At 46.0% G+C, this 27,235-nt stretch overlaps 1 protein-coding gene across 1 annotated transcript in view; it reads left to right on the top strand.

Moving 5' to 3' along the window:
- The window catches only part of LOC129863309 (protein furry homolog), a 186,423-nt gene that overhangs the window by 126,847 nt on the left and 32,341 nt on the right, over positions 1 to 27,235 (top strand). The window contains exons 36-50 of the mRNA XM_055935200.1: positions 1,966 to 2,057; positions 3,407 to 3,500; positions 3,733 to 3,952; positions 5,135 to 5,256; positions 6,342 to 6,529; positions 10,495 to 10,589; positions 11,449 to 11,884; positions 12,577 to 12,775; positions 18,274 to 18,371; positions 18,559 to 18,729; positions 22,674 to 22,814; positions 23,660 to 23,845; positions 24,303 to 24,461; positions 25,110 to 25,184; positions 25,853 to 26,026. Of these exons, the coding sequence (XP_055791175.1) occupies positions 1,966 to 2,057; positions 3,407 to 3,500; positions 3,733 to 3,952; positions 5,135 to 5,256; positions 6,342 to 6,529; positions 10,495 to 10,589; positions 11,449 to 11,884; positions 12,577 to 12,775; positions 18,274 to 18,371; positions 18,559 to 18,729; positions 22,674 to 22,814; positions 23,660 to 23,845; positions 24,303 to 24,461; positions 25,110 to 25,184; positions 25,853 to 26,026 (2,450 nt within the window). The remainder of the gene's footprint in view (positions 1 to 1,965; positions 2,058 to 3,406; positions 3,501 to 3,732; positions 3,953 to 5,134; positions 5,257 to 6,341; positions 6,530 to 10,494; positions 10,590 to 11,448; positions 11,885 to 12,576; positions 12,776 to 18,273; positions 18,372 to 18,558; positions 18,730 to 22,673; positions 22,815 to 23,659; positions 23,846 to 24,302; positions 24,462 to 25,109; positions 25,185 to 25,852; positions 26,027 to 27,235) is intronic.

Here is a 27,235-nt window from a genome sequence, read left to right on the forward strand (position 1 = left end):
TCAGCGTCGTCCGGGTTTGGCCGGTGTAGGCCGTCATTGTAAATAAGAAGTTGTTCTTAACTGACTTGCCTAGTTAAATAAAGGTTAAATAAAAAAGTACAAAATAATAATAATTTATCCAAACGTGTTAATGATGGACTGCATGGACCTGTGTGTGTAGTAGTGTGCATTTCTCCTTTGCCAAGATCATCCATCCACCTGACAGATGTGGCATATCCAGAAGCTGATTAAACAGCATGCTCATTACACAGGTGCACCTTGTGCTGGGGACGATAAAAGCCACTCTAAAATGTGCAGTTTTGTCACACAACGCAGTGCCACAGATATCTCAGGTTTTGAAGAAGTGTGCAATTGGCATGCTGACAGCAGAAATGTCCACCATAGCTGTTGCCAGAGAATTTAATGTTAATTTCTCTACCATAAGCCGCCTCCAACGTTGTTTTAGAGAATTTGATAATACGTCCAACCGGCCTCACAACCGCAGACCACGTGTAACCACGCCAGGCCAGGACCTCCACATACAGCCTCTTCACCAGCGGGATCGTCTCAAACCAGCCACCCAGACAGCTGATTAAATGTTGTATTTCTGTCTGTAATAAAGCCCTTTTGTGGGGGAAAACTCATTCTGATTGGCTGGGCCTGGCTCCCCGGTGGCTGCGCCCCTGCCCAGTCATGTGGAATCCATAGATTAGGGCTTAATGAATTTATTTCAGTTGAATGATTTCCTTGTTTGAACTGTTGCATGTTGCGTTTATATTTTTGTCCAGTATAGTTCAATGATCTCACATGACTATACTGAAGAGCTTCTTTGTGTCATGCATGGGGCCTTTACTGTTTCCTGTCCTGGACTCCTACAGGTCTGGACCCCTACAGGTCTGGACCCCTACAGGTCTGGACCCCTACAGGTCTGGACCCCTTTAGGTCTGGAACCCTATAGGTCTGGACCCCTATAGGTCTGGACCCCTACAGGTCTGGACCCCTATAGGTCTGGACCCCTATAGGTCTGGACCCCTACAGGTCTGGACCCCTATAGGTCTGGACCCCTATAGGTCTGGACCCCTATAGGTCTGGACCCCTACAGGTCTGGACCCCTACAGGTCTGGACCCCTATAGGTCTGGACCCCTACAGGTCTGGACCCCTATAGGTCTGGACCCCTATAGGTCTGGAACCCTATAGGTCTGGACCCCTATAGGTCTGGACCCCTACAGGTCTGGACCCCTATAGGTCTGGACCCCTATAGGTCTGGACCACTACAGGTCTGGACCCCTATAGGTCTGGACCCCTACAGGTCTGGACCCCTACAGGTCTGGACCCCTACAGGTCTGGACCCCTATAGGTCTGGACCCCTACAGGTCTGGACCCCTATAGGTCTGGACCCCTATAGGTCTGGAACCCTATAGGTCTGGACCCCTATAGGTCTGGAACCCTATAGGTCTGGACCCCTATAGGTCTGGACCCCTACAGGTCTGGACCCCTATAGGTCTGGACCCCTACAGGTCTAGACCCCTACAGGTCTGGACCCCTATAGGTCTGGACCCCTATAGGTCTGGACCCCTATAGGTCTAACGCTGTCTCTATTCTACAGGTCTGGACCACTACAGGTCTGGACCCCTACAGGTCTGGACCCCTACAGGTCTGGACCCCTACAGGTCTGGACCCCTACAGGCCTGGACCCCTACAGGTCTGGACCACTACAGGTCTGGACCACTACAGGTCTGAACCCCTACAGGTCTGGACCCCTATAGGTCTGGACCCCTACAGGTCTGGACCCCTCCAGGTCTAACGTTGTCTCTATTCTCCAGGTCTGGACCACTACAGGTCTGGACCCCTACAGGTCTGGACCACTACAGGTCTAACGTTGTCTATATTTTCCAGGTCTGGACCACTACAGGTCTGGACCACTACAGGTCTGGACCCCTACAGGTCTGAACCACTACAGGTCTAACGCTGTCTCTATTCTCCAGGTCTGGACCACTACAGGCCAGAGGTGTTTGAACACAGCAAGCGTCTCCTCCTCCACCTCCTCATCGCTTTATCCTGCAACAACAACTTCCAGGTATTTGTATTTCTATTTATTATGGATTCTCATTAGTTCCTGCCAAGGCAGCAGCTACTCTTCCTGGGGTTTATTATGGATCCCTATTAGTTCCTGTCAAGGCAGCAGCTAATCTTCCTGGGGTTTATTATGGATTCTCATTAGTTCCTGCCAAGGCAGCAGCTACTCTTCCTGGGGTTTATTATGGATCCCTATTAGTTCCTGCCAAGACAGCAGCTACTCTTCCTGGGGTTTATTATGGATCCCTATTAGTTCCTGTCAAGGCAGCAGCTAATCTTCCTGGGGTTTATTATGGATCCCCATTAGTTTCTGCCAAGGCAGCAGCTACTCTTCCTGAGGTTTATTATGGATCCCCATTAGTTCCTGCCAAGGCAGCAGCTACTCTTCCTGGAGTTTATTATGGATCCCTATTAGTTCCTGCCAAGACAGCAGCTACTCTTCCTGGGGTTTATTATGGATCCCTATTAGTTCCTGTCAAGACAGCAGCTACTCTTCCTGGAGTTTATTATGGATCCCTATTAGTTCCTGCCAAGGCAGCAGCTACTCTTCCTGGGGTTTATTATGGATCCCCATTAGTTCCTGCCAAGGCAGCAGCTACTCTTCCTGGGGTTTATTATGGATCCCCATTAGTTCCTGCCAAGGCAGCAGCTACTCTTCCTGGGGTTTATTATGGATCCCCATTAGTTCCTGCCAAGGCAGCAGCTACTCTTCCTGGGTTTTATTATGGATCCCCATTAGTTCCTGCCAAGGCAGCAGCTACTCTTCCTGGGGTTTATTATGGATCCCCATTAGTTCCTGCCAAGGCAGCAGCTACTCTTCCTGGGTTTTATTATGGATCCCCATTAGTTCCTGCCAAGACAGCAGCTACTCTTCCTGGGGTTTATTATGGATCTCCATTAGTTCCTGCCAAGGCAGCAGCTACTCTTCCTGGGGTTTATTATGGATCCCCATTAGTTCCTGCCAAGGCAGCAGCTACTCTTCCTGGGGTTTATTATGGATCCCCATTAGTTCCTGCCAAGACAGCAGCTACTCTTCCTGGGGTTTAGCAAAATTAAGGCAGTTATACATTTTTTTAAACATTACAATACATTCACACTGAAAGAAATGGTACTGTTCAGTGGGGCGTAACGTAGCAAAACGTTTTCAAATGTGAAGCTTTGGCACAAGATAGGAATAACACCAGCATGTGTTTATGGTTGTGTGTAAGATTGTCTGAGAGTTTGTGTGTTTTCAGGTCATAACATGTATGTGTGTGTGGTTGTGTATTTTAGGTTCATAGCGTGTGTGTGTGGTTGTGTGTGAGAAGTTATTTATTGTTTGTAAAACATGCTACATCCATGTGTTTCCAGGTGATAGCCTCTGTGCTGCTGCTCACCAGAGAGATCAGTGACAACAAAACACTCACCATCAAATCCAGCTATCAGCCAGAGTACCAGTACTCAGGTAACACACACACACACACACACACACACACACACACACACACACACACACACACACACTAGAGGCATCAACAAAGACATTTGTGGTTAGAGAACGCAGTACTTCAGCATGACCATGTAGTAACGACTCTGTCCGTTCTGTTCAGAATCATCAGCAGGGATCGTATTTAACACTAACCAGTTATGCCGGTACACCTGTTCATCTCTACTGTTCACTTCCTGCTTCCTGTCAGGTGGTCCTGACTTCCTGCGGGAGTGGCAGGCGTCCCCGGTGGCTGACTCTGGCATGAGCTCCTCCTCCAACTCTTCTTCTGCCAGTCTTGGCGGCGGCAGCACGGGGGGCAGTGTGGGTAACCTGCCCATGGTAACCCCCGACGACCTGGAGGACCTAGAGGACACGGCCAGTGAGGCGGACAACAAGACCAACAAACTGATAGAGTTCCTAACTACCAGGTACACACAGACGCAGGCATGCACGCTCACACACACATAAAGAGAGAGAGAGAGAGAGAGAGAGAGAGAGAGAGAGAGAGAGAGAGAGAGAGAGAGAGAGAGAGACACTCACACACACACACAATCACAATCACTTAAGACTGAAAAGATGCCTACATTTCAGGGGGGGGGGTGCAAGCCATACAAGCCATAGTCTGGGTACCCATTTGACTAGATGTTCAGGAGTCTTATGGCTTGGGGGTATAAGTTGTTTAGAAGCCTCTTGGACCTAGACTTGGCGCTCTGGTACCGCTTGCCGTGTGGCAGCAGAGAGAACAGTAGGTAGCTGGAGTCTGACAATTTTTAGGGCCTTCCTCTGACACCGCCTGGTATAGAGGTCCTGGGTGGAAGGAAGCTTGGATCCAGTGATGTACTGGGCCCTTCGCACTAACCTCTGTCGTGCCTTGCGGTCGGAGGCCGAGCAGTTGCCATACCAGGCAGTGTTGCAACCAGTCAGGATGCTCTCGATGGTGCAGCTGTAGAACCTTTTGAGGATCTGAGGACCATGACAAATATTTTCAGTCTCCTGAGGGGGAATAGGTTTTGTCGTGCCCGCCTCACGATTGTCATGGTGTACTTGGACCATGTTAGTTTGTTGGTGATGTGGACACCAAGGAACTTGAAGCTCTCAACCTGCTCCACTACAGCCCCGTCGATGAGAATGGGGGCGTACTCTGTCCTCCTTCCTGTAGTCCACAATCATCACCTTTGTCTTGATCACGTTGAGGGAGAGGTTGTTGTCCTGGCACCACACGGCCAGGTCTCTGACCTCCTCCCTATAGGCTGTCTCGTTGTTGTCGGTGATCAGTCCTACCACATTGTGTCATCGGCAAATTTAATGATGGTGTTGGAGTCGTGCCTGGCCGTGCAGTCGTGAGTGAACAGGGAGTACAGGAGGGGGCTGAGCACGCACCCCTGAGGGGCCCCTGTGTTGAGGATCAGCGTGGCAGATGTGTTGATACCTACCCTTACCACCTGGGGGCGGCCATTTGTGTATCTGTGAGAGTGTGTGCATATGGGGCAATGGTTGTCGCCTGTGTTCAGTGTGTCCGTAGGTGCATGTGTGTGTGTGTGTAACCTGTGTGTGGTGGTGTGATGGTGGTGGGTACACAGTGCCTGGAGTACTGTTCTCTCCATACTCAGAGCGTTTGGCCCGCTGTGGGTCCACGAAGACGTCACTCCTAAGAACCCCAGCTGTAAAAGCTCAGACCAGCTGTCCAACTTCCTCCGACACGTCATCTCTGTCTTCAAGGAGTCCAAGTCAGGTAACACACCAGCAGATAACTATATTATAAATAACTTAAACCATCTTTTTGATATAAAAATATATATTTTTTAAGCATTTTATTGTGTAATGTCTCTAAATGTTGTCTGTCACTAGCTGCACCATTTCACCAAGTAACGTTCAGAGTATGTGTCAATGTAGTTGTGATTGTAAAGGTGATTCTAATACTTGTTTTAGCACTAATTTGAAGCACTTTGTTGTCCCTGAAGCCACATCACCACTTATGGAGCTCATAGCCTGGTTCCTCTCTAGGTTTCTTCCTAGGTTTTGGCCTTTCTAGGGAGTTTTTCCTTAGCCACCGTGCTTCTACACCTGCATTGCTTGCTGTTTAGGGTTTTAGGCTGGGTTTCTGTACAGCACTTTGAGATATCAGCTGTTGTAAGAAGGGCTTTATAAAATACATTTGATTGATTGATGTGATGTCATACAAGAGACCTGAGCCCAGATTCACAAAACCTTCTTAAGAAGCAATATAGACTTAAGAAGAAAGTTAAGCAAAGTTACTATTCTTCAAAAAGGTTATTGGAAATGTTCTTGCGCTATTTTTTATGTTTCTCCTTAAGCAAAAAGTTAAGAAGAAATGTGATTCTTAAATAAAGTTATTGGATTTGTTCCTAATTCCAAGTTAGCTAAACCCTCGTCTTAAACTCAGGGCAGTGAGAGAATAAGCTCATGAAAGCAATTTAACCTGTTCACTCACAAACTTCATCTGAAAGTTTCAGTATTGATTAGTTTAAACCCAAGAACATGTTTTAGAACAGTAATCTCAGTAGGAAATATGCCAACATGATTACCGTTGTTAGCTAGATAGCTAGCTAAACCGGTTGCCTAACAACAAACATCTTAAGAAGATTTGTAAGAAGATATTTGAGGAGTTGGTAAGAAAATCATTAAATCTTAAGATATTGTTGAGGAATTGTGCTTGCGAACTTCTTATTTCTTTGCCTTAAGAACCTTAAGAAGTGTTTTGTGAATCTGGGCCCAGGAAATGGAGTTATTAACAAGTTCCTGGAGTATCTTGAGAATCATGACATCATTGTCTAATAATTTTTTTCTATTGGTCAGATTTCCACCTTGAACAGCAGTTGAGTGATGTAGCGTTGCAGACCGCTCTGTGCAGCTCGTCTCGTCACTACGCTGGGCGGAGCTTCCAGATATTCAGAGCTCTCAAACAGCCAATCAACGCTCACGCTGTATCCGACCTGCTCTCACGATTGGTGGAGGTGGTGGGAGAGCACGGGGACGAGGTGCAGGCACGTGTATCTGTGTTTGTTTGTGCGTGTACCTAACGTGATTGAGTATGTGAGTGTGTGTGTGTTCCAGGGCCATGTGATCGAGGTAACACATCAAATCAAATCAGATGTTATTTGTCACATGCCCCGAATACAACAGATGTAGACCTTACCGTGAAATGCACATTTGTGGCCTGCTGGAGGTCATTTTGCAGGGCGCTGGCAGTGCACCTCCTTGCACAAAGGCGGAGGTAGCGGTCCTGCTGCTGGGTTGTTGCCCTCCTACGGCCTCCTCCACGTCTCCTGATGTACTGGCCTGTCTCCTGGTAGCGCCTGCATGCTCTGGACACTACGCTGGCAGACACAGCAAACCTTTTTGCCACAGTTCGCATTGATGTGCCATCCTGGATGAACTGCACTACCTGAGCCAGTAGTGTGGGTTGTAGACTCCGTCTCAGGCTACCACTAGAGTGAGAGCACCGCCAGCATTCAAAAGTGACCAAAACATCAGCCAGGAAGCATAGGAACTGAGAAGTGGTCTGTGGTCACCACCTGCAGAATCACTCCTGTTTTGGGGGGTGTCTTGCTAATTGCCTATAATTTCCACCTTTTGTTTATTCCATTTGCACAACAGCATGTGAAATTTATTGTCAATCAGTGTTGCTTCCTAAGTGGACAGTTTGATTTCACAGAAGTGTGATTAACTTGGAGTTACATTGTGTTGTTTAAGTGTTCCCTTTATTTTTTTGAGCAGTGTACTATATACAATGTGCAGGGGTACAGGGGTACAGGTTAGTCAAGGTTATTTGTAAAGTGACTATGCATAGATAATAAACAGAGAGTAGCAGCAGTGTAAAAACAAAGGTAAAAGTAATGTCTGTGTTCCAGGGCTATGTGATGGAAGTAACAGTAATGTCTGTGTTCCAGGGCTATGTGATGGAGGTAACAGTAATGTGTGTTCCAGGGCTATGTGATGGAGGTAACAGTAATGTCTGTGTTCCATGTGATGGAGGTTACAGTAATGTCTGTGTTCCATGTGATGGAGGTAACAGTAATGTCTGTGTTCCAGGGCTATGTGATGGAGGTAACAGTAATGTCTGTGTTCCAGGGCTATGTGATGGAGGTTACAGTAATGTGTGTTCCAGGTCTATGTGATGGAGGTAACAGTAATGTCTGTGTTCCATGTGATGGAGGTAACAGTAATGTCTGTGTTCCAGGGCTATGTGATGGAGGTAACAGTAATGTGTGTTCCATGTGATGGAGGTAACAGTAATGTCTGTGTTCCATGTGATGGAGGTAACAGTAATGTCTGTGTTCCATGTGATGGAGGTAACAGTAATGTGTGTTCCAGGGCTATGTGATGGAGGTAACAGTAATGTCTGTGTTCCAGGTCTATGTGATGGAGGTAACAGTAATGTGTGTTCCAGGGCTATGTGATGGAGGTAACAGTAATGTCTGTGTTCCAGGGCTATGTGATGGAGGTTACAGTAATGTCTGTGTTCCATGTGATGGAGGTAACAGTAATGTGTGTTCCAGGTCTATGTGATGGAGGTAACAGTAATGTCTGTGTTCCATGGCTATGTGATGGAGGTAACAGTAATGTCTGTGTTCCATGTGATGGAGGTAACAGTAATGTCTGTGTTCCATGTGATGGAGGTAACAGTAATGTCTGTGTTCCAGGGCTATGTGATGGAGGTAACAGTAATGTCTGTGTTCCAGGGCTATGTGATGGAGGTAACAGTAATGTCTGTGTTCCAGGGCTATGTGATGGAGGTAACAGTAATGTCTGTGTTCCATGTGATGGAGGTTACAGTAATGTCTGTGTTCCAGGGCTATGTGATGGAGGTAACAGTAATGTCTGTGTTCCATGTGATGGAGGTAACAGTAATGTCTGTGTTCCAGGGCTATGTGATGGAGGTAACAGTAATGTCTGTGTTCCAGGTCTATGTGATGGAGGTAACAGTAATGTGTGTGTTCCATGTGATGGAGGTAACAGTAATGTGTGTGTTCCATGTGATGGAGGTAACAGTAATGTCTGTGTTCCAGGGCTATGTGATGGAGGTAACAGTAATGTCTGTGTTCCAGGTCTATGTGATGGAGGTAACAGTAATGTGTGTGTTCTATGTGATGGAGGTAACAGTAATGTCTGTGTTCCAGGGCTATGTGATGGAGGTAACAGTAATGTCTGTGTTCCAGGGCAATGTGATGGAGGTAACAGTAATGTGTGTGTTCCAGGGCTATGTGATGGAGGTAACAGTAATGTCTGTGTTCCAGGGCTATGTGATGGAGGTAACAGTAATGTCTGTGTTCCATGTGATGGAGGTAACAGTAATGTCTGTGTTCCATGTGATGGAGGTAACAGTAATGTCTGTGTTCCAGGGCTATGTGATGGAGGTAACAGTAATGTGTGTGTTCCAGGGCTATGTGATGGAGGTAACAGTAATGTCTGTGTTCCATGGCTATGTGATGGAGGTAACAGTAATGTCTGTGTTCCAGGGCTATGTGATGGAGGTAACAGTAATGTCTGTGTTCCAGGGCTATGTGATGGAGGTAACAGTAATGTCTGTGTTCCAGGGCTATGTGATGGAGGTAACAGTAATGTGTGTTCCATGTGATGGAGGTAACAGTAATGTCTGTGTTCCAGGGCTATGTGATGGAGGTAACAGTAATGTCTGTGTTCCATGTGATGGAGGTAACAGTAATGTCTGTGTTCCATGTGATGGAGGTAACAGTAATGTGTGTTCCAGGGCTATGTGATGGAGGTAACAGTAATGTCTGTGTTCCAGGGCTATGTGATGGAGGTAACAGTAATGTCTGTGTTCCAGGGCTATGTGATGGAGGTAACAGTAATGTCTGTGTTCCAGGGCTATGTGATGGAGGTAACAGTAATGTCTGTGTTCCAGGGCTATGTGATGGAGGTAACAGTAATGTCTGTGTTCCAGGGCTATGTGATGGAGGTAACAGTAATGTCTGTGTTCCAGGGCTATGTGATGGAGGTAACAGTAATGTCTGTGTTCCATGTGATGGAGGTAACAGTAATGTCTGTGTTCCAGGGCTATGTGATGGAGGTAACAGTAATGTCTGTGTTCCAGGGCTATGTGATGGAGGTAACAGTAATGTCTGTGTTCCAGGGCTATGTGATGGAGGTAACAGTAATGTCTGTGTTCCAGGGCTATGTGATGGAGGTAACAGTAATGTCTGTGTTCCAGGGCTATGTGATGGAGGTAACAGTAATGTCTGTGTTCCAGGGCTATGTGATGGAGGTAACAGTAATGTCTGTGTTCCATGTGATGGAGGTAACAGTAATGTCTGTGTTCCAGGGCTATGTGATGGAGGTAACAGTAATGTCTGTGTTCCAGGGCTATGTGATGGAGGTAACAGTAATGTCTGTGTTCCAGGGCTATGTGATGGAGGTAACAGTAATGTCTGTGTTCCAGGTCTATGTGATGGAGGTAACAGTAATGTCTGTGTTCCATGTGATGGAGGTAACAGTAATGTCTGTGTTCCATGTGATGGAGGTAACAGTAATGTCTGTGTTCCAGGGCTATGTGATGGAGGTAACAGTAATGTCTGTGTTCCAGGGCTATGTGATGGAGGTAACAGTAATGTGTGTGTTCCAGGGCTATGTGATGGAGGTAACAGTAATGTCTGTGTTCCAGGGCTATGTGATGGAGGTAACAGTAATGTCTGTGTTCCATGTGATGGAGGTAACAGTAATGTCTGTGTTCCATGTGATGGAGGTAACAGTAATGTCTGTGTTCCAGGGCTATGTGATGGAGGTAACAGTAATGTCTGTGTTCCAGGGCTATGTGATGGAGGTAACAGTAATGTGTGTGTTCCAGGGCTATGTGATGGAGGTAACAGTAATGTCTGTGTTCCAGGGCTATGTGATGGAGGTAACAGTAATGTCTGTGTTCCATGTGATGGAGGTAACAGTAATGTCTGTGTTCCATGTGATGGAGGTAACAGTAATGTCTGTGTTCCAGGGCTATGTGATGGAGGTGTTGCTGACTCTAGAATCAGTGGTGGTGAACCTGGCTGAGTGTCTGAAGAACAGTGATCTGATGACTGCTCTGACCAGGTAGGAGTTCTATTTCACCTGTCCACATGTTCATATGTTACAGATATGTTGACTTTACATTGCATACTTTATATTACAGACTTTATGTTACAGCCTTTATGTTATAGACTTTATGTTACAGACTTTATGTTACAGACTTTATGTTACAGCATTTATGTTATAGACTTTATGTTACAGACTTTATGTTGCAGACTTTATGTTACAGACTTTATGTTTTTTAGACTTTATGTTACAGACTTTATGTTACAGACTTTATTTTAAAAACTTTATGTTACAGACTTTATGTTGCAGACTTTATGTTACAGACTTTATGTTACAGACTTTATGTTACAGACTTTATGTTATAGACTTTATGTTACAGACTTTATGTTACAGACTTTATGTTACAGACTTTATGTTGCAGACTTTATGTTATAGACTTTATGTTACAAACTTTATGTTACAGACTTTATGTTACAGACTTTATGTTGCAGACTTTATGTTACAGACTTTATGTTACAGACTTTATGTTGCAGACTTTATGTTGCAGTCTTTATGTTGCAGACTTTATGTTGCAGACTTTATGTTGCAGACTTTATGTTGCAGTCTTTATGTTGCAGACTTTATGTTGCAGTCTTTATGTTACAGTCTTTATGTTGCAGTCTTTATGTTGCAGTCTTTATGTTGCAGTCTTTATGTTGCAGTCTTTATGTTGCAGTCTTTATGTTGCAGTCTTTATGTTGCAGTCTTTATGTTGCAGTCTTTTGCCTTCAACAAGTCAACTGAATCAGCATGGGAAAGAGCCTACTTAGACAGTTGGTTTAGTTAACGGTATGGGAAACTATTCACTCTGACATTGTTCTTTTTAACCCCTCTGTAGGACCTCCTCCCCAGACTTCTTAACCAATGAGAAGCTTGAGAAGCAGTTTAACAGGAAGAGCACTGGCCAGCTCAACCTGCCGGGGGTGGGGCTTAGCGGCCTCTCAGCCGAACGCAGCCGACACCAGCGGTCCTATTCTGTACCCAAAAAGTTTGGTGAGAGCGGCAACCAATCACACGATCCGCCTCGCAGCGCTACCCTCGACCGCATCCAGGCCTGCACCAATCACGGCCTAGGCCGGCCCGGACGGAGTATACACGCCTCCTCGGCGTCGACTAATCGAATTGATCCTAGCGTGCTGTCTGATCCTGCCCACGTGTCCCATCCTTCGTCCCTATTGGCTACGGTGTTCTGGGTGGCGGTGTCACTCATGGAGTCAGATTTTGAGTTTGAGTATCAGATGTCCCTAAGGCTGGTCCACAAGCTACTGTCTAAGGTGGGTCGTGTAAACATGGTCCACAAGCTACTGTCTAAGGTGGGTCGTGTAAACATGGTCCACAAGCTACTGTCTAAGGTGGGTCGTGTAAACATGGTCCACAAGCTACTGTCTAAGGTGGGTCGTGTAAACATGGTCCACAAGCTACTGTCTAAGGTGGGTCGTGTAAACATGGTCCACAAGCTACTGTCTAAGGTGGGTCGTGTAAACATGGTCCACAAGCTACTGTCTAAGGTGGGTCGTGTAAACATGGTCCACAAGCTACTGTCTAAGGTGGGTCGTGTAAACATGGTCCACAAGCTACTGTCTAAGGTGGGTCGTGTAAACATGGTCCACAAGCTACTGTCTAAGGTGGGTCGTGTAAACATGGTCCACAAGCTACTGTCTAAGGTGGGTCGTGTAAACATGGTCCACAAGCTACTGTCTAAGGTGGGTCGTGTAAACATGGTCCACAAGCTACTGTCTAAGGTGGGTCGTGTAAACATGGTCCACAAGCTACTGTCTAAGGTGGGTCGTGTAAACATGGTCCACAAGCATGGTCTAAGGTGCTATGGGTTTTGTAATAGAAATGTAATGATAATGCAATGGCTATATCCACAAGTTACTGCCAAAGGTTGATAATACATGTGAAAAGAATGTCCCCTGTACAAACATAGAGAACTCTAAAATATTACCGGAACTCCATTTCCCAGGTGCCCCTGGACCGGGCGGAGAACCGTGAGCGTTTGGAGAAGCTGCAGGCCCAGTTGAGATGGAGTGGTTTTTCTGGACTGCAACAGCTGTTGTTAAAGGGCTTCACCTCCCAGACCACCTCTGACCTCACCCTGCAGCTCTTCTGTCAGCTCACACCTGTCTCACGAGTCCCCGTGGTCGACACGTCACAGGCTATAGGTAGGTATTGATTAGTCAGTCAGTCTGTCAATCAATCTATCTATCAATTAATCTTTCAATCAATCAATCAAATAATAGACCATAATGAAACAATCCCATTCGGTAAAAGATGTAGAGAGATAAATGTAGGACGTACAGCAGGAGGCTAACACTTTGACATTTACCCTCCGTGACATTTACCCTCCGTGACATTTACCCTCAGTGACATTTACCCTCAGTGACATTTACCCTCAGTGACATTTACCCTCCGTGACATTTACCCTCAGTGACATTTACCCTCAGTGACATTTACCCTCCGTGACATTTACCCTCAACGACATTTACCCTCAGTGACATTTACCCTCAGTGACATTTACCCTCCGTGACATTTACCCTCAACGACATTTACCCTCAGTGACATTTACCCTCAGTGACATTTACCCTCAACGACATTTACCCTCAGTGACATTTACCCTCAGTGACATTTACCCTCAACGACATTTACCCTCAGTGACATTTACCCTCAGTGACATTTACCCTCAGTGACATTTACCCTCAACGACATTTACCCTCAGTGACATTTACAAAAAACGAGTTAGGAAGAAGAGGAAACAAATTGCATTTGACATAACACACACTGAATGACCAGTATAACCCTCTACCCTCCAGGTATAGACCAGTATAACCCTCTACCCTCCAGGTATAGACCAGTATAACCCCCTACCCTCCAGGTATAGACCAGTATAACCCCCTACCCTCCAGGTATAGACCAGTATAACCCCTACCCTCCAGGTATAGACCAGTATAACCCCTACCCTCCAGGTATAGACCAGTATAACCCTCTACCCTCCAGGTATAGACCAGTATAACCCCCTACCCTCCAGGTATAGACCAGTATAACCCCCTACCCTCCAGGTATAGACCAGTATAACCCCCTACCCTCCAGGTATAGACCAGTATAACCCCCTACCCTCCAGGTATAGACCAGTATAACCCCCTACCCTCAAGGTATAGACCAGTATAACCCCCAACCCTCCAGGTATAGACCAGTATAACCCTCTACCCTCCAGGTATAGACCAGTATATCTCCCTACCCTCAGTGTGCAGGTATAGACCAGTATAACCCTCTACCCTCCAGGTTTAGACCAGTATAACCCCCTACCCTCCAGGTATAGACCAGTATAACCCCCTACCCTCCAGGTATAGACCAGTATAACCCCCTACCCTCCAGGTATAGACCAGTATGTCTCCCTACCCTCCAGGTATAGACCAGTATAACCCCCTACCCTCCAGGTAAAGACCAGTATAACCCCCTACCCTCCAGGTATAGACCAGTATATCTCCCTACCCTCAGTGTGCAGGTATAGACCAGTATAACCCTCTACCCTCCAGGTATAGACCAGTATATCTCCCTACCCTCAGTGTGCAGGTATAGACCAGTATAACCCTCTACCCTCCAGGTATAGACCAGTATATCCCCCTACCCTCCAGGTATAGACCAGTATAACCCCCTACCCTCCAGGTATAGACCAGTATAACCCCTACCCTCCAGGTATAGACCAGTATAACCCCCTACCCTCCAGGTATAGACCAGTATAACCCTCTACCCTCCAGGTATAGACCAGTATAACCCTCTACCCTCCAGGTATAGACCAGTATATCCCCCTACCTTCAGTGTGCAGGTATAGACCAGTATAACCCTCTACCCTTCAGGTATAGACCAGTATAACCCCCTACCCTCCAGGTATAGACCAGTATATCCCCCTACCCTCCAGGTATAGACCAGTATAACCCCCTACCCTCCAGGTATAGACCAGTATAACCCCCTACCCTCCAGGTATAGACCAGTATAACCCCCTACCCTCCAGGTATAGACCAGTATATCTCCCTACCCTCAGTGTGCAGGTATAGACCAGTATATCTCCCTACCCTCCAGGTATAGACCAGTATAACCCTCTACCCTCCAGGTATAGACCAGTATAACCCCCTACCCTCCAGGTATAGACCAGTATAACCCCCTACCCTCCAGGTATAGACCAGTATATCCCCCTATCCTCCAGGTATAGACCAGTATAACCCCCTACCCTCCAGGTATAGACCAGTATAACCCCTACCCTCCAGGTATAGACCAGTATAACCCCCTACCCTCCAGGTATAGACCAGTATAACCCCCTACCCTCCAGGTATAGACCAGTATAACCCCCTACCCTCCAGGTATAGACCAGTATAACCCCTACCCTCCAGGTATAGACCAGTATAACCCCCTACCCTCCAGGTATAGACCAGTATAACCCCTACCCTCCAGGTATAGACCAGTATAACCCCCTACCCTCCAGGTATAGACCAGTATAACCCCCTACCCTCCAGGTATAGACCAGTATAACCCCTACCCTCCGGGTATAGACCAGTATAACCCCCTACCCTCCAGGTATAGACCAGTATAAACCCCTACCCTCCAGGTATAGACCAGTATAACCCCTACCCTCCAGGTATAGACCAGTATAACCCCCTACCCTCCAGGTATAGACCAGTATAACCCCCTACCCTCCAGGTATAGACCAGTATAACCCCCTACCCTCCAGGTATAGACCAGTATAACCCCTACCCTCCAGGTATAGACCAGTATAACCCCCTACCCTCCAGGTATAGACCAGTATATCCCCCTACCCTCCAGGTATAGAGCAGTATATCCCCCTACCCTCAGTGTGCAGGTATAGACCAGTATAACTCCCTACCCTCAGTGTGCAGGTATAGAGCAGTATATCCCCCTACCCTCAGTGTGCAGGTATAGACCAGTATATCCCCCTACCCTCATTGTGCAGGTATAGAGCAGTATATCCCCCTACCCTCAGTGTGCAGGTATAGAGCAGTATATCCCCCTACCCTCAGTGTGCAGGTATAGAGCAGTATATCCCCCTACCCTCAGTGTGCAGGTATAGAGCAGTATACCCCCCTACCCTCAGTGTGCAGGTATAGACCAGTATATCCCCCTACCCTCAGTGTGCAGGTATAGACCAGTATATCCCCCTACCCTCAGTGTGCAGGTATAGACCAGTATATCCCCCTACCCTCAGTGTGCAGGTATAGAGCAGTATATCCCCCTACCCTCAGTGTGCAGGTATAGAGCAGTATATCCCCCTACCCTCAGTGTGCAGGTATAGAGCAGTATATCCCCCTACCCTCAGTGTGCAGGTATAGAGCAGTATATCCCCCTACCCTCAGTGTGCAGGTATAGAGCAGTATATCCCCCTACCCTCAGTGTGCAGGTATAGAGCAGTATACCCCCCTACCCTCCAGGTATAGAGCAGTATATCCCCCTACCCTCAGTGTGCAGGTATAGAGCAGTATATCCCCCTACCCTCAGTGTGCAGGTATAGACCAGTATATCCCCCTACCCTCAGTGTGCAGGTATAGACCAGTATATCCCCCTACCCTCAGTGTGCAGGTATAGAGCAGTATATCCCCCTACCCTCAGTGTGCAGGTATAGACCAGTATAACCCTCTACCCTCCAGGTATAGACCAGTATATCCCCCTACCCTCCAGGTATAGACCAGTATAACCCCCTACCCTCCAGGTATAGACCAGTATAACCCCCTACCCTCCAGGTATAGACCAGTATAACCCCTACCCTCCAGGTATAGACCAGTATAACCCCCTACCCTCCAGGTATAGACCAGTATAACCCCTACCCTCCAGGTATAGACCAGTATAACCCCCTACCCTCCAGGTATAGACCAGTATAACCCCCTACCCTCCAGGTATAGACCAGTATAACCCCTACCCTCCGGGTATAGACCAGTATAACCCCCTACCCTCCAGGTATAGACCAGTATAAACCCCTACCCTCCAGGTATAGACCAGTATAACCCCTACCCTCCAGGTATAGACCAGTATAACCCCCTACCCTCCAGGTATAGACCAGTATAACCCCCTACCCTCCAGGTATAGACCAGTATAACCCCCTACCCTCCAGGTATAGACCAGTATAACCCCTACCCTCCAGGTATAGACCAGTATAACCCCCTACCCTCCAGGTATAGACCAGTATATCCCCCTACCCTCCAGGTATAGAGCAGTATATCCCCCTACCCTCAGTGTGCAGGTATAGAGCAGTATATCCCCCTACCCTCAGTGTGCAGGTATAGAGCAGTATATCCCCCTACCCTCAGTGTGCAGGTATAGAGCAGTATATCCCCCTACCCTCAGTGTGCAGGTATAGAGCAGTATACCCCCCTACCCTCAGTGTGCAGGTATAGACCAGTATATCCCCCTACCCTCAGTGTGCAGGTATAGAGCAGTATATCCCCCTACCCTCAGTGTGCAGGTATAGAGCAGTATATCCCCCTACCCTCAGTGTGCAGATATAGAGCAGTATATCCCCCTACCCTCAGTGTGCAGGTATAGACCAGTATATCCCCCTACCCCCAGTGTGCAGGTATATACCAGTATATCCCCCTACCCTCAGTGTGCAGGTATAGAGCAGTATATCCCCCTACCCTCAGTGTGCAGGTATAGAGCAGTATATCCCCCTACCCTCAGTGTTGCAGATATAGAGCAGTATATCCCCCTACCCTCAGTGTGCAGGTATAGAGCAGTATACCCCCCTACCCTCAGTGTGCAGGTATAGACCAGTATATCCCCCTACCCTCAGTGTGCAGGTATAGAGCAGTATATCCCCCTACCCTCAGTGTGCAGGTATAGACCAGTATATCCCCCTACCCTCAGTGTGCAGGTATAGAGCAGTATATCCCCCTACCCTCAGTGTGCAGGTATAGACCAGTATATCCCCCTACCCTCAGTGTGCAGGTATAGAGCAGTATATCCCCCTACCCTCAGTGTGCAGGTATAGAGCAGTATATCCCCCTACCCTCAGTGTGCAGGTATAGAGCAGTATATCCCCCTACCCTCAGTGTGCAGGTATAGAGCAGTATATCCCCCTACCCTCAGTGTGCAGGTATAGAGCAGTATATCCCCCTACCCTCAGTGTGCAGGTATAGACCAGTATATCCCCCTACCCTCAGTGTGCAGGTATAGAGCAGTATATCCCCCTACCCTCAGTGTGCAGGTATAGAGCTCGCCCATTCAAATCTAAGAGAACCACTTCTAGTTTTGTGCCCAACATCCATTCCGAATTGGTGTTTGTATATATGTGTATATATCTTGGGATGGGCTTGTATATATGTCTATATATCTTGGGATGGGCTTGTATATATGTCTATATATCTTGGGATGGGCTTGTATATATGTCTATATATCTTGGGCTGTGTTTGTATATATGTCTATATATCTTGGGATTGCATTGAACGCTTCTAATCTTTTATACTGTAACCTACATGTTTTAGTGTCATGTGTTGTTATGTGTCTTGTATGTACCATTCATCACCACACATGAAATTCCCTCCCAGGAAGTAAAAGTTAATTGAATTTGAATTGAATTTCTCTTTCTCTGTCTCCACCACTCTCTCTCTCCTCCTATCTTTCTCTTCATCCCTCTCTCTCTCGCTCGCTCTCTCTCTAGGTTTTCCCCTGAATGTGCTGTGTCTCTTGCCTCATCTGGTGCAGCACTTTGGCCACCCCACTCAGTTCTGCAAGGAGAGCGCTGAGAGGATCGCACAGGTAAAACCCTAAGATGCATTTCAAACGGTCTTACGTTTATAGTGTTGTTCCCGTAGCAGTTAAAGAGTCTGTTTCATTGTCTTAGATCGTTGTCCACTGGGCCGAACAGCTTCTCTGTTGTTTACCACAGAGTTACATCTACTCCATCAGTTCCCGTAGCTTCCTGTTTCTCTCCCCCTCCCTCCAGGTTTGTCTGGAGGAGAAGAACACCAAGCTGTCTCACCTGGCCCATGTGATGACCCTGTATAAGAACCGGTCGTACACGCGGGACCCCTTCTCCTGGGTCAGCGTTGTGTGTCGCTATCTCCACGAGGCCTTCGCTGACATCACGCTCAACATGGTCACCTACATGGCTGAGGTGAGCATCACACTCAACATGGTCACCTACATGGCTGAGGTGAGCATCACACTCAACATGGTCACCTTCGTGGCTGAGGTGAGCATCCCACTCAACATGGTCACCTTCGTGGCTGAGGTGAGCATCACACTCAACATGGTTACCTACGTGGCTGAGGTGAGCATCACACTCAACATGGTCACCTACGTGGCTGAGGTGAGCATCACACTCAACATGGTCACCTACGTGGCTGAGGTGAGCATCACACTCAACATGGTCACCTACATGGCTGAGGTGAGCATCACACTCAACATGGTCACCTTCGTGGCTGAGGTGAGCATCACACTCAACATGGTCACCTACGTGACTACATGGAAAAGGCTTTAAATTCACCAATATGCACATTTCCACCCAGTGTTACAAATACCTTCATCAGTCTGAGGTCCTACAAATAATCTACTTGTATTTTAACGGAATATATGACCCATATCAAATCAAAATCTAATTGTATTTAATTGTATTTGTCACATGCTTCATAAACAACAGGTGTAGACTAACAGGGAAATGCTTACTTACTCAGGGCCTTTCCCAACAATGCAGAGAGAAAGAAAATAGAGACATAATAAAAAAGTAATAACATGTAATAATAAATACACAATGAGTAACGATAACTTGGCTATATACACGGGTACCAGTACTGAGTCAATGATAACTATATACAGGAAGTACCAGGTAATAACTTGGCTATATACATGTGGTACCAGTACTGAGTCAATGATAACTAGGTTATATACAGGAAGTACCAGTACTGAGTCAATGATAACTAGGTTATATACAGGAAGTACCAGGTAATAACTTGGCTATATACACGGGGTACCAGTACTGAGTCAATGATAACTATATACAGGAGGTACCAGGTAATAACTTGGCTACATACACAGGGTACCAGTACTGAGTCAATGATAACTATATACAGGAAGTACCAGGTAATAACTTGGCTATATACATGTGGTACCAGTATTGAGTCAATGATAACTAGGTTATATACAGGAAGTACCAGGTAATAACTTGGCTATATACATGTGGTACCAGTACTGAGTCAATGATAACTATATACAGGAAGTACCAGGTAATAACTTGGCTATATACATGTGGTACCAGTACTGAGTCAATGATAACTAGGTTATATACAGGAAGTACCAGTACTGAGTCAATGATAACTAGGTTATATACAGGAAGTACCAGGTAATAACTTGGCTATATACACGGGGTACCAGTACTGAGTCAATGATAACTATATACAGGAGGTACCAGGTAATAACTTGGCTACATACACAGGGTACCAGTACTGAGTCAATGATAACTATATACAGGAAGTACCAGGTAATAACTTGGCTATATACATGTGGTACCAGTATTGAGTCAATGATAACTAGGTTATATACAGGAAGTACCAGGTAATAACTTGGCTATATACATGTGGTACCAGTACTGAGTCAATGATAACTAGGTTATATACATGTGGTACCAGTATTGAGTCAATGATAACTAGGTTATATACAGGAAGTACCAGGTAATAACTTGGCTATATACATGTGGTACCAGTACTGAGTCAATGATAACTAGGTTATATACAGGAAGTACCAGGTAATAACTTGGCTATATACATGTGGTACCAGTACTGAGTCAATGATAACTATATACAGGAAGTACCAGGTAATAACTTGGCTATATACATGTGGTACCAGTACTGAGTCAATGATAACTAGGTTATATACAGGAAGTACCAGTACTGAGTCAATGATAACTAGGTTATATACAGGAAGTACCAGGTAATAACTTGGCTATATACACGGGGTACCAGTACTGAGTCAATGATAACTATATACAGGAGGTACCAGGTAATAACTTGGCTACATACACAGGGTACCAGTACTGAGTCAATGATAACTATATACAGGAAGTACCAGGTAATAACTTGGCTATATACATGTGGTACCAGTATTGAGTCAATGATAACTAGGTTATATACAGGAAGTACCAGGTAATAACTTGGCTATATACATGTGGTACCAGTACTGAGTCAATGATAACTAGGTTATATACATGTGGTACCAGTATTGAGTCAATGATAACTAGGTTATATACAGGAAGTACCAGGTAATAACTTGGCTATATACATGTGGTACCAGTACTGAGTCAATGATAACTAGGTTATATACAGGAAGTACCAGGTAATAACTTGGCTATATACATGTGGTACCAGTACTGAGTCAATGATAACTAGGTTATATACAGGAAGTACCAGGTAATAACTTGGCTAAATACACGGGGTACCAGTACTGAGTCAATGATAACTAGGTTATATACAGGAAGTACCAGGTAATAACTTGGCCGTGTACACGGGTACCATGACTAATTTGATGAAACATTGAATTTGGCCTTACTACTATTAGCCCATAGAAATGCATTGAACAACAGCTTCATACATGGATAAAGAGATAGTCCCTCAAAAAATCTAAAGTAAGTTTGTTCTGAAGTGTCTGTCATATATCTGAGAGATAATATAAGAAAGATCAGGAAACTATTTTGTATTTAGCCTCTTATTTTAAGCACTAAACAATCTCCATATATACTTCAATTCATTTTGTTAACTACTGGCTACCTTCAGACTAGTTTTGTGAGGCTTGTGGGCATCCTAGAGCAACAACCGCCATGCATGTGTTTGTGAGAGACTTTCCATTGAAGGGTCATATTAGTGTGTAGCCCAAAACGTTCTGACGCTACAGACAGAAGTTGGCAGATCGGCTGTCTTCAGACGAGTCTCGTGACACTTGTGGGGGTCGTAAAACGGAGAACACCATTGTGTTTGTGAGAGTCTTCATCTTTCCATAGATGGATCAAATAGTTTGTAGGCCAAACGGTTCAGACGTTTTCGTGAGAAGACTGATTTTCTGGATGTCTCATGGTCTGACAAACATCGCTCTAGCTCTGCCACCTTTCACCGCAAATGCGGAAGACAAAGACCATGCAAAAAAAGACTGACATTTTGATGGGGATTTTGTATTATGCTAATTAGATTTCAGCAGGGTCACGGACATCGACTCTAGGGGGTTAAAGGTCTTACTCACATCAACTACAGAGAGCGTGATCACACAGTCGTCCGGAACAGCTGGAGCGCTCATGCATGGTTCAGTGTTGCTTGCCTCAAAGCTAGCATAGAAGGCATTTAGCTAGTCTGTTAGGCTTGTGTCACAGAGGATCTCACGGTTGGGTTTTTGTTTGTAATCCGTGATAGTTTGCCGGTGTAGCGGGATTTACACCGGTGTAGCGACGAGCGTCAGAGCCGGTGTAGTAGGATTTGATCTTAGTCCTGTATTGATGCTTTGCCTGTTTGATGTTTCTTCTGAGGGCGGAGCGGGATTTCTTAGAAGCGTCCGGATTAGTGTTCTTCTCCTTGAAAGCGGGAACTGTTTGGCTTCGGGTTGGGATATGTACGTACTGTCACTGTGGGGACGACATCGTTGATGCACTTATTAATGAAGCCGGTGACCGATGTGGAAAACTCCTCAATACCATTGGAGGAATCCCGGAACATATTCCAATCAGGAGGATAGAGTTATGGTCAGATGCCAAATGGAGGGTGAGGGAGAGCTTTGTATGTGTCTCTGTGTGTGGAGTAAAGGTGGTCCAGAGTTTTTTCGCCTCTAGTTGCACAGGTGACAATCTGGTATAAATGAGGTAAGACGGATTTCCGTTTTCCTGCATTAAAATCACTAGGATGAGCTTTGCTTATGTCCCTATTCAGCTCGTTGAGTGCAGTCTTAGTACCAGCATCGGTCTGTGGTGGTAAGTAGACAGCAATGAAAAACTACAGATGAAAACTCTCTTGGTAAATAGTATGGTCTACAGCTTATCATCTCTGTCTCTCTCCCCCTCTCCCTGTCCCACTCTCTCTGCTGTAGCTCCTGGACAAGGGCCTACCCAGCATGCAACAGTCGTTGCTCCAGATCATCTATTGTCTGTTGAGCCACATGGACATGACGGTTGTCCAGGTCAAACAGTTCAACGCTGACGTCCTGAAGACCATCGAGAAGTTTGTACAGGTCAGTCCTCTAGCTACCTAGCGACCTCAATACCTGCCCCGATACCGCAATACCCACCCCAATACTGCAATACCCGCCCCAATACTGCAATACCTGCCCCAATACTGCAATATATACTCCATATACTGCAATACCTGCCCCAATACTGCAATACCCGCACCAATACTGCAATATATAGCCGAATACTGCAATACCTGCCCCAATACTGCAATATATACTCCATATACTGCAATACCTGCCCCAATACTGCAATACCCACACCAATACTGCAATATATACCCGAATACTGCAATACCTGCCCCAATACTGCAATATATACGTGGTCCCGTGTGGCTCAGTTGGTAGAGCATGGCGCTTGCAACGCCAGGGTTGTGGGTTCAATTCCCACGGGGGGACCAGGGTTCAATTCCCACGGGGGGACCAGGATGAATATGTATGAACTTTCCAATTTGTAAGTCGCTCTGGATAAGAGCGTCTGCTAAATGACGTAAATGTAAATGTAATATATCCCATATACTGCAATACCTGCCCTAATACTGCAATATCTACCCTATTTACTGCAATACCTGCCCCAAAACTGCAATACCTGTCCCAATACTGCATATATATTCCCCAATACTGTAATATCTACCCCATATACTGCAATACCTGCCCCAATACTGCAATACCTGTCCCAATACTGCATATATATTCCCCAATACTGTAATATCTACCCCATGTACTGCAATATCTGCCCCAATATCTACCCCATATAATGTGTGTGTGTGTGTGTGTGTGTGTGTGTGTGTGTGTGTGTGTGTGTATATATATATAACACATAACACTCTCTCTCTCTGTCCCATCAGACAGTTCACTGGAAGGATGCATTAAACATTCTGAAGCTGGTGGTGTCCCGGTCAGCCAGTCTGGTCCACCCAGCTTATAGCCACGCCCACGGTGACCTCTCTAACCTGGAGGTCAGTAGGATCTGGGACGGAACAGCCAAGGCCCTGCCCGGCAAGACACTGGACTTCACCTTTGACATCTCAGAGGTGGGAGAGCCGTCGAACACAGACACACACACTCCATCTTACTTTGAACGACTGACAACCCTCTCTCTCTCTCTCTCTCTGTCTGTCTGTCTCTCTCTCTCTCTCTCTCTCTCTCTCTCTCTCTCTCTCTCTCTCTTTCTTTGGTTCCCGGCCTTTCTTTCTTTCTTGATCTCTTGTTCTCTGTCTTTCTATCCGTCTCTGAAGTAATCTGTTGTATCGTTATAGTATTCATGTTTATAGAGATATGTTACTAAATAAAGGTTGGATGGTTCGTGTTAAAATATTATAGTATTAATAGCTGTTTATTTATCTGTTTATTTGACTCTCTCTCTCTCTCTCTCTCTCTCTCTCTCTCTCTCTCTCACTCTCTCTCTCACTCTCTCTCTCTCTCTCTCTCTCTCTCTCTCTCTCTCTCTCTCTCTCTCTCTCTCTCTCTCTCTCTCTCTCTCTCTCCTAGACTCCAGTGATCGGGCGGAGGTTTGATGAGCTGCAGGGGTCAGGGGGTAGAGAGGGGAAGGCCAGGGCTGTGACCCGTAGCACCTCCTCCACCTCCTCTGGTTCTAACTCCAACACCGTCCTAGTGCCTGTCAGCTGGAGGAGACCTCAGTCCTCACAGGTAACACACCAGTCAGTCAGTTGGTTAGGTCACACCGTTGTTTCCTGCTGGTAGTTTAACAACGCTCAAAGAGAGACATAGTGTTTTGTTGTTGTTTGTTTGTCTCATTGAGATTTTTGTTGTTGCAAGAGAGGCGTGTTCAGTTGTTTGGTTGTGAAGTGGTTTGTTGAAGGTTTTTTCACTGTGGTACTGTAACCATGCTAGAGTGTTCAGTTGTTTGGTTGTGAAGTGGTTTGTTGAAGGTTTTTTCTCTGTGGTACTGTAACCATGCTAGAGTGTTCAGTTGTTTGGTTGTGAAGTGGTTTGTTGAAAGTTTTCTCTCTGTGGTACTGTAACCATGCTAGAGTGTTCAGTTGTTTGGTTGTGAAGTGGTTTGTTGAAGGTTTTTTCACTGTGGTACTATAACCATGCTAGAGTGTTCAGTTGTTTGGTTGTGAAGTGGTTTGTTGAAGGTTTTTTCTCTGTGGTACTGTAACCATGCTAGAGTGTTCAGTTGTTTGGTTGTGAAGTGGTTTGTTGAAGGTTTTTTCACTGTGGTACTGTAACCATGCTAGAGTGTTTAGTTGGAGAAGATGATTCATAATACAGAAATGTTAAAGCTGTATTTCATATGTTCAATAACACTTCCTCCTCCGCTCCCTCCTGCAGAAGAGAACAAGAGAGAAGCTGGTGAACGTTCTGTCTCTGTGTGGACAAGAGGTTGGCCTCACCAAAAACCCCTCGGTGAGTCAACACGCCTTCTCTTTACCTGCCCCCTTCAGGTGGTCTGGAGCTGATGGAGGTGGAGACTGTTATAAACCTGTGTTTACCTGCCCCCTTCAGGTGGTCTGGAGCTGATGGAGGTGGAGACTGTTATAACCTGTGGTTATGTTTACCTGCCCCCTTCAGGTGGTCTGGAGCTGACGGAGGTGGAGACTGTTATGACACTGTTATAAACCTGTGGTTATGTTTACCTGCCCCCTTCGGGTGGTCTGGAGCTGATGGAGGTGGAGACTGTTATAAACCTGTGTTTACCTGCCCCCTTCAGGTGGTCTGGAGCTGATGGAGGTGGAGACTGTTATAAACCTGTGGTTATGTTTACCTGCCCCCTTCAGGTGGTCTGGAGCTGATGGAGGTGGAGACTGTTATGACACTGTTATAAACCTGTGGTTACCTGCCCCCTTCAGGTGGTCTGGAGCTGATGGAGGTGCAGACTGTTATGACACTGTTATAAACCTGTGGTTACCTGCCCCCTTCAGGTGGTCTGGAGCTGATGGAGGTGCAGACTGTTATGACACTGTTATAACCTGTGGTTATGTTTACCTGCCCCCTTCAGGTGGTATGGAGCTGACAGAGGTGCAGACTGTTATGACACTGTTATAAACCTGTGGTTATGTTTACCTGTCCTCCAGGTGATCTTCTCGTCCTGTGGGGACCTGGACATGATGATGGAGGTTCAGGGGAGCGGCGTGTCTTCGGAGGAGGGAGGAACCAGAGAAGACACGCTGGATGACACGGCATCGGAGCAGCAGTTCAGAGTGTTCCGAGACTTTGACTTCCTGGATGTAGAGCTGGAGGACGGAGAGGTGAGACAGTTACCATGGAGACAGAGACACACCCACACTAAGGGTAACCATGGACACAGGCCACATCCTCCCATACTGTTGCTAAGGAGACAGGCCACACCCACTTAGACTGTTACCAAAGACAGCACCAGGCCACTCCCACACTGACGTTACTCATGTACATCTTTGCTTTTACAAATGTATATACAGTATTCTCCCTTTTTCTCTCCCTTTCTCTTTTGTATGTCTGTCTTCTCTCTAGCTCTCTCTGTCCTTAACACGCTGTTTCTGTAATGTTTTCTTCTTCTCTTTCTCTTCCCCCATCTCTCTCTCTCTCTCTCTCTCTTTCTCTCTCTCTCTCTCTCTCTCTCTCTGTAACTGTATTTCTCTCTCTCCCCTCTGCTGCATTAGGAGCTCCAGGTAAGCTCTGTCTCGCGCTGTGAATGTGGTGCTCTGAGCGTGTGCAGTAGGCAGCACTAATGATGTCACACTTAAATACCTGTTGCTAGGGTGATCCAGCCAGCTGTTCTGTGCATGAGCTCATAACAGTGCTGTAGTGTTGTTATGGTAACTTACAGAGGCCATAAAGGGGTGATAAGCCTTGTCATTGTGGACGGAGGCTAAATAATGCTTCGTTTAAATTACACTATAGTTCCTGGAAATACGATGTAATTGTTAAAGTAGTCAAATATTTAGTAGGAAGCAACTTTACTAAGCATTATCATTATTATTATCATCATTACTTAAGACAGATGGCAATGTTGTCAATAGCTAGCAAAGTTTGTCAAAAAATAGCTAGCAATGCTAACGTCAGCTAGCTAAAATCCGGTGGCCTCCCCTCAATCTTAGCGAGCTAGTTAACATTAAACTGCATCGAAAGTCAATCCGGTGACATCAAAATGATGACGAAAGGTTTTCCTACTAAGTAATTTGCCTCCTATTGAAATGTCATCGTGTTTCCAAGCCACCGTAATACACTTTAGATGAAATCTTCATCAGTGCACACTCATCGTCGACGCGTTAGAATGCTCAGTCGGGTATCAGTTCAGAACAACGTTGTGAGGAAACGTGCAGCCCATGAATAGGTAAAGGGACAGTTCACCCAGAATTTCAAAACTACATTGACATGTTTTAGTTTTTTTTCTCACCAAAGTAACTCTGTAACTTCTGTGAATTATCCTTTTAAGTCGGATGACATTTGTGTGCCATTTTGAACAAATGCATGCCAGA

Source organism: Salvelinus fontinalis, chromosome 10, assembly GCF_029448725.1.
Source record: "Salvelinus fontinalis isolate EN_2023a chromosome 10, ASM2944872v1, whole genome shotgun sequence".
Lineage (NCBI taxonomy): Eukaryota > Metazoa > Chordata > Actinopteri > Salmoniformes > Salmonidae > Salvelinus > Salvelinus fontinalis.